General features: G+C 30.1%; 1 protein-coding gene across 2 annotated transcripts; it reads left to right on the forward strand.

The window, feature by feature from the left end:
- Positions 1-2,726: 2,726 nt before the first annotated feature.
- On the forward strand, positions 2,727-7,608 carry LOC106772050 (eukaryotic peptide chain release factor subunit 1-3). Of its 2 annotated transcripts, none has more exons than XM_014658198.2 (2): positions 2,727-2,859; positions 6,003-7,608. In XM_014658198.2, exon 2 carries the CDS (start codon positions 6,028-6,030, stop codon positions 7,339-7,341), a length of 1,314 nt encoding a protein of 437 aa, XP_014513684.1. In that variant the 5' UTR covers positions 2,727-2,859; positions 6,003-6,027; the 3' UTR covers positions 7,342-7,608. The 2 variants fall into 2 exon arrangements, with proteins under 2 accessions (XP_014513684.1, XP_022641466.1); XM_022785745.1 differs by lacking the exon at positions 2,727-2,859 and adding an exon at positions 4,505-4,595.
- Positions 7,609-11,859: the final 4,251 nt, after the last annotated feature.

The following is an 11,859-nucleotide window of genomic DNA, read 5'->3' on the forward strand; positions in this document are numbered from 1 at the left end:
AAATACAAATGAATATGTAAGAATAAAATAAAATAAAATAAGAACAATGTTTCCCTAATAAATATATAGGGACTATATTTCCCTAATTAACATAAACACAATATAAACTAAATATAATATCTCTAACAGGCTCTTTTTGTCGAGGAATCGGGATTAAAGTAATCTAGAAAGTTGCATGACATTGATAATAAAACAAATTTAATAAGAGTAGTAGATATAAGAGAGTGGATAAGGATGAAATTGTAAACCCCAACAACCCCATTCATACATATCTTTTATTTGCCAGTTGATTCAATTTGCATTTGCATGTTTCTTTTAGATTTTGCATTCAAATTCCCAAAGTCAATCTTTACTCAAGTCTTATGCAATCAATTTACATGAAAGATAAGGCCTAAGAGTCCCTTGGGAAACGATCTTGGACTTCCTGTCTATTTATTACTTGATACGATCTGATACACTTGCCAGGGGTTTAACAATTGCACATAACATGTAAGTCAAAACATATGAAAATATGACCGTTATTACTATTAAGACTTATCATTAAAACAATTTTCAATGTTTAACAAACTTAATTGATTACATAAACCGTGTAATTGGTTAAGTACGACACTTAGATAAGTTTGAAAACCTTTTCTTCACAAAACTCATCACAGTATATTGCAGAAAGGTGTTTCTACAAAGGCACGAGTTTTAATCGATTATAAATGTAATCAGTTAAAACTTGTAGCTTGCCACAATTTAAGTAATAGTTATCTGATGAACCTAAACCACTGTAATCGATTACTTCATACAGATAGTGTATTGTGCAAGTGGTTTTCACATATTAAAATGTGAGTATGCATAAGTAGATGTAAACACATGTATGATCATAGAAAGTATGTAAATCAACCAATTTAATTGATATATGTTGCAGTCACGGAAACATATGTATTGTCATCATCAAAAACCGAAACATGTGTTATCATCATAAAAAACTACATAAGAAATTGGGTTAAGCATTCATATTGTTCCTCCTATCAATAATATATAAATATTGGTTTTATAAAAAGCTATTATATAATTTTTTAATTATAATCATATTTTATATACATAATTGCATTATTTTAAAAAGTTGAAAATATAATGTATGTTGAGTTTGTTTAAATTTAAAAACATCATAATTTTGAAAAAAAATAAAGAAGTTCAAAATAAGTCATTTTTTTATGGGTTAAATATGTTTTTCGTCCTCCAACTATTGGCCGTTTTTGTGTTTAGTCCCTCTTTCAAACTATAGTACAATTTAGTCCTTCAACTTTAGAAAACTATGGTTTTAGTCCTTTTTATCAAATTTTTTAAACTTTATTTGTTGTTTCAAGCACGTTACATTATAGCATTTGAAACATTGAAGCAAAAATGTGTCAAACAGTGTAAACAATCCAAATGCTATAATGTAACGCGTTTGAAACAACAAATAAAGTTAAAAAAATTTGGTAAAAAGGACTAAAACCAGAGTTTTCTAAAGTTGAAGGACTAAATTGTACTATAGTTTGAAAGAGGGACTAAACACAAAAACGGCCAATAGTTGGGGGACGAAAAACATATTTAGCCTTTTTTTATAAGTCTAGAAATTACTTATATTTAGATACAATTATAAAAATACATTTTCTTTTAATAGTTTTTATGAATTTATTTTGAGAAACTATTTCAAAAAGATTATATATAAATAAGCTATTAACTTATTTTTAATTTTGACATTTAAAATATAATATGGGCGTTTTAGTTTAAATGGAAAGATTTTTTCCTTAAAAGAATGATCTATAAAAAGATCAAATAAGGAATTGTTTTTATAAAATAGTACTAATATAGCATAAATATTTTAGATATCAAAATTGAATAAAAATACATACAATTTTATAAAATTAAAAAAAAAAGAAAAAATAAGATACTAATATAATTAATAATTTAAGTAAGGAAGGTATAATTAGTGAATATGATTAAGTTACTGTATTAGTTAAATCAACATGTTAACATAATTAAAAAACTTTTATACATTATTAGAAATAAAATAGTGAACAGAATACTTATTGACGGACTAACTAATAAGATTTTATGAATATTTAATTCTATATACTTTTTAATAAAAGATTTTTTTTTTTGTTTTGCAAGTTTTTTTCACATCAATCTATGTAGACTTAGTATGAACTTCTATAGGATTATGGTCGAGTTTTGTAAAATGGACTAATTTAATAAGTCTATTGATTATTAAAAAATTGTTTTTTTTTATGTTCTGGTGGGTAAATTTGATTTGATTGTCATGTTTTCATTTTTATTTTTGTATTCTTTTCATGGATTTTTAAATGTTATATCAATTAATTACATGTTGAATCTTGGAACGACAGTGTACTTGTGTGTCAATAATTATAACTAATGTGTATTAATAAAACTAATAACATTAATTTCAATAAACAATTATATTATTGCAAACCTTTTAAATAAGTTGACTCAAGTTGGAAACTGTTATATTGTCGCCATTAGCCAATTAATCAAAAATAATATATAATAGAAATACAAAACAATTAATAAAATACTAAATAAAGTTCAAAGATTTTTTTTTATCAGAAAGTTAGTGCCTAAACAGGGGGCATAACTATGGTGGAAAAGGAAAAAAAAAAAAAGATTAAAAAAATGTGAGAAGGAGGCATCACCATTTCAGCAACATGCCGGTGGTGGGTCCACGCCACTATTATTCAAATCCAAGTGAAAAAAGACAATAATAATAATAGTGAACAAATATAGGTTGAAGAAGCAAGCACCACTGTTAATACCCTAATTGGAAGAGTTTCAGTTTCACCTCCTTTTCTCGTCTCCAGCATCACAGAGGTAAAGACCCTTCCCCAATCTGTTTTTTCCCGTGCATCTGAAGCCTCACATGTTGGATTCAAATCCTTAGATTGAACTATTTGTTTTCGATTTGCTGTATGTTTAGAGCTTTTTGTTAACTGGAGTCCAAAAGGTTTTATTTTGGGTTGATTTGATTTATTTATGGATGATGTTAGTGAACTCGTCGTGGTTTGATTTGATTTATTTGGTAATCTCACTTTTGTGTTAATATGCAATTTTGAGCTGGTGCCTTTCGTGTTTTGACTAGAAAGTTGAATCTGTTTTGACTGTTACAGCTATGTTACATTTTCTTTTATGCATTTTCTTATATGGGTTTAACAAGTTTTCTGCTTTCTAGTAAAATGAAAATAAAAGGATTTCTTTGAGGAAAAAAAAAAAATCCTGTGGTAAGTGGTTACTTATCAAATTCATTTCTATCTTTTGGAATTGATAAAGGTTTTCTAACTCAAAACTTTGGGATTGTTGAATTAAGAGTGCTTACTATGTTTATGTATTTATTTTTGGGAAAGACATGTTTTTGGCCCTTGTACTCTTTTGTCAAACTTGGATTTGGTTATTGTTCTTTCAGATTGATGAATTAGTCTTCGAACTTTAAAGAAAATGAGTTTTTCCTTCCCTCGATATTATGACTGTAAACAAAATTTTATTAAATGTGAGGTTTAAATATAAACAAGGAGTAAAATCAAATATTTTCAGAAGTTGGAGGACTTTAATTTGAAAATACACGGACTAAACTCAAGTTTTACAAAAAGTACAAAGTTCAGAAACATACTTTTCCTTTTTTCACTTAAATCTCATTTTTTGCTGTGATATTTTCACATGTTAGGCTGACTGTAGGTAGATTATATTTTCCCTTTCTACGTTACCATGTTTTCAGGTTCTTTAGAAGTCTAAATCAGGACGCTTTGAGTCTGGATCTTGTTTTAAAATTTAATTAGAATGCCCTTACAACGTTATATAACCATTTCCGCTTAATTTGTAGACTTTTTTAGTAGTTCAGCCGTACCTAAGATTATTTTCAATTGGTTGAAAGTGTGACAATCTTTACACTGACCTTGCTAGAAAATTAAAATTCTTTTCTTTTTTTTTTTTATCTCGAACAAAATGTTTGAAAAGATATTAAAATATTTCATATTCTTTGTATTAACTGAATATATTAACAAAGTGCACTATTTTTCACTAATATTATGATATTGGGGGCGGGGGGACAATCTTGATTATAACGATTTGGAAAGTGCTTTTCAAGTTGCTGTTTAATATTTGAGTTTCTGCGTTACCCTGTATTGTTACAATTTTGTGAAGTTTTCCCTACAACACATATTACAAACTCTATCTCAATCTCCTCGAGTGTGTGTATTTATAGGAAAGCTTCCTTGTTATACACATGAATGAAACAAAGCATAATATAAATTTTTATTGATGCAGGAAAACAAAAGTCTAACCATTGTTATTCCGTTTTTTCTTTTTTATCCTTGTCCAAAAGTTCAACTCATTGAACCATTGTGTGAAAGTAAGACCTTATAATGTTTTTCCATCTGTGTCACTTTTGCATGTCTGACTCATTTTTTTGCTTAGCAGTTCCTTGTTATTTTATTTTTCATTACCAAATATGATGCTACATTAGGTTGTGGAGATCTCGATATATGATTGTCTATCAACTCTGGGAAGAAAGAATATCATCACAGATACAAGGGTGCCAGCTACCAAGATTTTATGTATAATGCACAATTACTATATATTGTTTAAGATGTGTCATTTATTTATAGATAATGTATAAACTTAAAGTTGTTTCACTATCAAGTATGGCACACCACCATTATCCATCCATCTGTGTATTGATTTTTACTTGGCTAAGCTTACGGTTATGATTCCGTCATTGGGTGGGTGAAGGATCACTAGACTTGTCTATCTACTCCTCAGCTACTGAAAGGGTATGGAGAGTTTATGAAAGGAAGAGAAAAGGGAATAAAGAGGGGGAGAGGCGTTAGGAAGTTATAACTGTAATAATAGTTTGGGCGGGAAATAAAGGTCCTATAATAGAGCTGATGTATTTTGGTATTAGTTACTTTTGAATTGTATACTTGTATAGACAGGATCATTCTTATCCTGTGGAGGGAGAACTTGGCTCTCTTGGGGGGTGTTTGGCTGTGCAGTTTACCATACTCAATACAGAATTATACAGCTTACTCTTTTTCTGTTTGTTTGGTGTGTGTTTAGTGCAATTTAGATAGGTTTCCCATTCAGAAACCTATCAGCTACTTACTGTGCCTCCTTCATAGCCAAAACCCTGCTACCATTGTCTAAGTTCTGAATATTTCCCTCTCTTCACCCTTTTATTGTTGTCATCATCAGTTCATTACTGTTTTTTCATTGCTGTCATCATTCACCATCAATGTCTTCACTCGTTGCTGCTGCCCTTTCCCAATTTTTCTGCTGCACTCCACCATCAATCCTCTTCTTGGTAGATTTTATTTTCTTTCCTGTACCTTGTTTTTGGATTTTGACACTTTTTATTGTTGATTGAGTCCTGAAAACCTTGGGATTTGAGTCAGTGTTATTTCCTTGTTTGACGAGTCCTCCACGGAAAAATTCACCTTTGTTTTGAACTTTGCTGTTTTATACCCAAGCTATCAACATTGGGGAAAATATAGGGTTTTCTGTTTTGTAATCAGGTGCTATAGTTGAACTACTGAATAGAGTGAAAAGAGAGGAAGGAGAGTGTGAGTTTGAATAATAAAAGATAATAAAATTACTAATGGATGTATTGGATATCATTCATAAAACATTATTACTGGATTAATTGACTTTTATCCAATTGACAGATCATGGGTGGATTCTGTATTTAATATTCTACTTAATGGATACTTAAATGGATTTTTTCTGCAGCATTGTAATGCAATCCACATTACATTCGTGGATCTATCTGTTGCCCAGAAACAACACCAATGGACTTTGTTTTAACCGATGCATCATTTCATATTAATGTGTTTTAAGAAACAATTAGTTCGATAATGATTCAATAGCATTGGAGGCTAAACTAGATTTAGATCTATATGGTGGTTAACTGATTAACTTACTGTTTGCTGAACTTGCTACCTTGTATCCCTGCTGTTATGTTGTAGGCTAGTCTTCCTGTCATCACAAACAATGGCTGATGGTCAAGAATCAGACAAGAACATTGAGATATGGAAGATCAAGAAATTGATCAAGGCATTGGAAGCTGCTAGAGGTAACGGTACCAGCATGATTTCCCTGATCATGCCTCCACGTGATCAAATATCTCGAGTCACTAAGATGTTAGGAGATGAATTTGGAACTGCTTCAAACATCAAAAGTAGGGTGAACCGACAGTCAGTGCTGGGAGCCATTACCTCTGCTCAGCAGAGGTTGAAACTATATAACAAGGTCCCTCCAAATGGGTTGGTTCTTTACACAGGAACCATCGTCACTGAAGATGGCAAGGAAAAGAAGGTGACAATTGATTTTGAACCTTTCAAGCCTATCAATGCATCATTGTACCTCTGTGATAACAAGTTTCACACAGAAGCTCTGAATGAACTTTTAGAATCTGATGACAAGTTTGGTTTCATTGTTATGGATGGAAATGGTACCCTTTTTGGGACCTTAAGTGGAAACACTCGTGAGGTGCTTCACAAATTTACTGTTGATCTTCCAAAGAAGCACGGTAGAGGAGGTCAATCAGCTTTGCGTTTTGCTCGTCTTAGGATGGAAAAACGGCACAACTATGTAAGAAAAACTGCAGAACTTGCTACTCAGTTTTTCATCAATCCTGCAACCAGTCAACCTAATGTTTCTGGACTTATACTGGCTGGTTCTGCTGACTTCAAGACTGAGCTGAGTCAGTCCGACATGTTTGACCCTCGGTTGCAAGCAAAAATATTGAATGTGGTGGATGTTTCTTATGGTGGGGAAAATGGATTCAATCAAGCTATTGAGTTATCTGCCGAGATTTTGTCAAATGTGAAGTTCATTCAAGAGAAACGCTTGATAGGGAAATATTTTGAGGAGATCAGTCAGGACACTGGGAGATATGTCTTTGGGGTTGATGACACTCTGAAGGCACTGGAGATGGGTGCAGTGGAAACACTCATTGTGTGGGAAAATTTGGATATTAATAGGTATGTGCTGAAAAACAGTGTCACTGGTGAGATTGTCATAAAGCACTTGGGCAAGGACCAAGAGACTAATCAAAGCAACTTCCGTGATGCAGCAACCTCTGCAGAGTTGGAAGTTCAGGAGAAGATGCCCTTGCTTGAGTGGTTTGCCAATGAGTACAAACGATTTGGATGCTCCCTGGAATTTGTTACCAACAAATCTCAGGAAGGGTCACAGTTCTGCAGAGGGTTTGGTGGCATTGGTGGAATTCTTCGGTACCAACTTGACATAAGATCATTTGATGAGTTATCTGATGAGGGAGAAGTGTCTGATTCTGATTACTGATCAGTTACAGCAGGATCATTACTTTGTTTTGGATTATTAGGGCCTCTCCAAGCACGACTTGGATATTAATTATGGTTTTAAGACTTTGACTTTACCTTTTTTATTGTTTTTGATCGTATGATGTGTATCACTTTTTTCCTTTTAAGCCTCATACAATTTCCCTTTTTGTTAGTCAATGTATGGTTATGGCAACTCTGCCAGATTGTTCGTTGATTCGACCAGTAAGAGCCCTCTGGAAACTCATACTTTTGCAACATTTCTTGGTTACATGATTCGAATAATTCATGATTGAAATGTCGGAGTTTTTAGAAAGTAGTTATTGTAATTTGAAGCATATCGAAGCACATGTTGACATAATGAAGCTTAAATAAGTTTGTGTTAGGTGAAATTATCTGCATAAATGTTTTGCATCAATTATCTTCCAAAGATTGAAAATAATTATTATTTAGATTTTTGAACGATTTATTTATTTGTAATGCACTTTTAAAGTTGTCTCTTCTCTTGTATTCTTAACAAACACACATAGATATTAAACTATGGTTTTAAGACACTTAAAAAACATATATCAAACCTTTTACTTTACTATTCGCATTTTATCTTCTATCATTTAACTTTTATATGTAAAAAATGTATATATACATAAATATTATTTTGAAGTAAGCATGACATGGAAGAAATCGTCGTATATTTTTAAATTATCTCACTTAAATTTCATATTTAGGCAAATCTCCAATAATTGTCACATGATGTTATAGTTTTAATTTACTTATATATTTTACGACAATAATTTTATATTTAAATCTATTTAATTCATTTGATATGTTTTGGTTTCCAACTAAAATGTTCTAATTCTTTCATTATCATTCACAAACATTGTTTGATCTTATATAAACCATAGATGTTACAATGAACAGAAAATTAATTTAATATATAGGTTTATAAATGTAACACATTAATAAAACTATCAACCAACATGGTATATTTTATAATAATATGAAAAAATTTAATTTAAAAAAACATAAAATAAAAGAATACTCAATCTAATTATAAAATCATAAAAAGCATAACTGAAGTTTTGTTTGGTGGCAATGGAAGAGGGGAAAAGGGTAGGGAAAAATTAAATAGATAAGGTGGATGTTATAAAGAAGTATGAAGAAAAATTAAATGAGTTAGCGAATCTAATCAATTATATTGGTTAATATTCACAATTAGTTATGGGACTATTTTTTTTATAATAATAATAATGACGAGTAAGTAAAAAAATAATATTCATAATAATAAATAAAATTATGAGTAAGAAACCAAGCTATTTTAAAAGTTAATGTTCAATATTTTTCTATTTTTAATTAAACAATTCCTCTTTTTTCATGTGTTCAATTTTTTAAAGAAGTATGTTAAATCCAGGCTTTTATTCATTAGGCTAAAATTGTGGAGTCTTAAGTTATTTATAAAGGCTAACAAGTTAGCCTACTTAAGTGAATACAAAATAATTAGAGCTGTCAAAATGGGTAGCCCGGCTCGATCCGGTCCGGCGCACCACAAGTTGGTTAATTAGTGAGTCAACCTAACCCGACTCATTTATTAACGAGTCAGAAAAACTTGAACCCGACCCGACCCACCACGGGTTGGTGGGTAAACGGGTTCGCTCAATAGGTCATTTAATTACATTTTTTAAATATTGGAACAATTGACAACCTTTCACAACTTTTTAAATATTGAAACAATTGGAAATAGTTGTGGACATGACATGGCAACCTTTCATAAGTCATTATCTTTGTTTGTTTGCTACAGAACAATCTTCAATCTCAACCGCATAAGCATGCACAAAGCACAATAGTACTATATTATATGCAAAAGTAGGAAATGTCAAACCAACCTGAATGTAGTTGATCATAATCCTTGACCCTTGTTCTTGTTGTCTCCAAATTCACTAATAAAGATTTTCCTAATATTAGAACAATTCCGACAATCAATAAAAAAATATTAGTAAAAAAAAGAGAACTAGTACTCAACAACATCAACAAAAAAATTAATAGTTTAATTTGTAACATAATTTCCCAAATTCAAAGATATAAAAAAGAGCTTGTTCAAATAATGTATACTCAAATTGTTTAAATAAAATGAACAAAATCTGATACAAACATGTCAGAACATGAAAAAATCATTCCATGTCTTCAAATCTCCCAGAACAAAAAACAAATTCGCAAACCCCTATTTTTGTCATTATAAGGATTTTGAAAAAAAAAAAGAAAAGAAAGAGAAGTGAGAAAACAAAAATGTGGAAAAAAGAGAAGAAAAAAGGAAGGGTGTTTTACTTGCAACTTGAAGAATTTCAGTGAAGTGAGAGTGACGTCAAATGAGAGCAAGTACCGTGAGAGTGATTTGTGAGAGTAAAGAGAGGTTACTTTGTGTTGGTATACACAGTGACTGAAGAGAGTATTTTATTTTTTAGAGTTTTATAAATAAAATAATAAATTAAAAAAATAAAATTAGGTAGGTGGGTTGGTGGGCTAACCCGGCTCATCACGGGTTCAACCCGTATGAGCCGGATTTAAATGAGCCGGATTGAAATCTGACCTGCATATAGGTGGGTTGTATTTTTCAAATCCAATCTGGCCCGAACTCGTGATGGACCGGGTTGGTCCACGGGTTGTGACCCATTTTGACGGCTCTAAAAATAATATATTTTTGTTATCATTATTGTATTAAAGTTGTTATAATTTATAAAAGTAATATATTTATATGATTTCTTAATTATTATGTTGATTTACATAAAAAAAAATTTTAACTTGAAGACCATTGAATGAAAAACTTACGTTACGTTTAATGATCCTATTATAAAATAGTCTAATTAAGTATCATATCATATCATATTATATTATACACATATATAAAATATATATTTATATATTGCTATTATATATAATATATATGTTCCATAATATTATAAAATTTGGTTGGTTGTACTTTTAATGTTTTATCTTATTTATTAGTTTCAATCTACTTCTTTATCTATTTCGTGTTAAAGTGAATTTTTATTTTATTTTATTTTAAATTAATTAGTATTTTTCTAAATATTCATGAGGTATGAGGTTGATTTATTACGACTCTTTAGTGTTTTTTATATTTGGTCTGTATTTTATTTAAAAAATTCAATGTGATTTTTTATGTTAAACTGATGTTAATTAATCTTTAAAATGTGATTATATATTAATTTTTTTTTTTCATTTTTTGGACATATAGACTTGATTTAATCAATGTGTTATGATCCGTAAATAATAACTTCATTAGTATTGTTCAAGATGTGCAAATGTGTTTGATTAATTTCTTTTCAACTTACATCTTTAATCTTTATTGTTCAAGTATCTTTACCTTCACACATCTCCCTTCATGTCAACTCTAAGAAACTTTTATTAGTTCATAACTTGGTATAAAATTTGTGTAGAATTCAATGACTTATAGTAGTGCTCTAGGATTGAAGTTTCGAAACGATTCTTTACCATCTTTTTATGTATCTCTCAATTAAGTATATCCATCTCAAATAAATTGACCCTGTAGTCAAATTTCTCTCACTAAATGAACTATCAAATACACCACTAATACAAAATACATTTTCAATTAACATAATTTTTTATTGTATCATTTTTCAAATCTTTTAACACATGTGAATCAATAACTTTCTTGTGTATGACACTGAAAAAAAATCAAACATGTCATAAGACCTCTAATGGAATCAATAACTTTGCCTCTTGCCTTTCATTAAATGCTTTCCTCATTCTATGTTAAGAATGACTATGAGGAAATAACTTTTGATGCATAGTGTACATGGTTTTTTCCATGTTTCAATTGGACATGTCTCGTGTTTTCTTCACATTTGAGACAAGAAACATGACCTCTCACATTATAATCACTAAGTTACCATATGTTGGGAAATTATTTATTGTGTAAAACCACATTGCAAAAAAACAAAATTTCTTGACAATATAAAATCGAACACATCAACAAATATTTCCTGCAACAGTTTCAAATAAATTCAGTATATCCATCTCAAATAAATTGACCCTATAGTCAAATTTCTCTCACTAAATGAACTATCAAATACACCACTAATAGAAAATACATTTTCAATTAACATAATTTTTTTTATTGTATCATTTTTCAAATCTTTTAACACATGTGAATCAATAACTTTCTTGTGTATGACACTGAAAAAAAAAATCAAACATGTTATAAGACCTCTAATGGAAGCAAGTAAGATGATGCAAAAAGCTACTAGCAAAAATTGTTGCATCAGCAAATACAATATGTTCAAAACAATTAACTCCAAATCTTGCATAGATTAAAGCCTCTTAACATTTGAAGAGTATCCCTATGACACTTTCAAACTATTTAAACATTGACAAAAACTTAAGTGTTTTATATTATTGCAAATATTTTGTTCAACATACATCACATCTATATAATGTGTCTAACATCAAGTTTTCACCAATATGGAAGATTAGACAATATTGATTGTTT

The sequence above is a fragment of the Vigna radiata genome, chromosome 1, assembly GCF_000741045.1.
Source record: "Vigna radiata var. radiata cultivar VC1973A chromosome 1, Vradiata_ver6, whole genome shotgun sequence".
In the NCBI taxonomy this organism is placed as follows: Eukaryota; Viridiplantae; Streptophyta; class Magnoliopsida; order Fabales; family Fabaceae; genus Vigna; species Vigna radiata.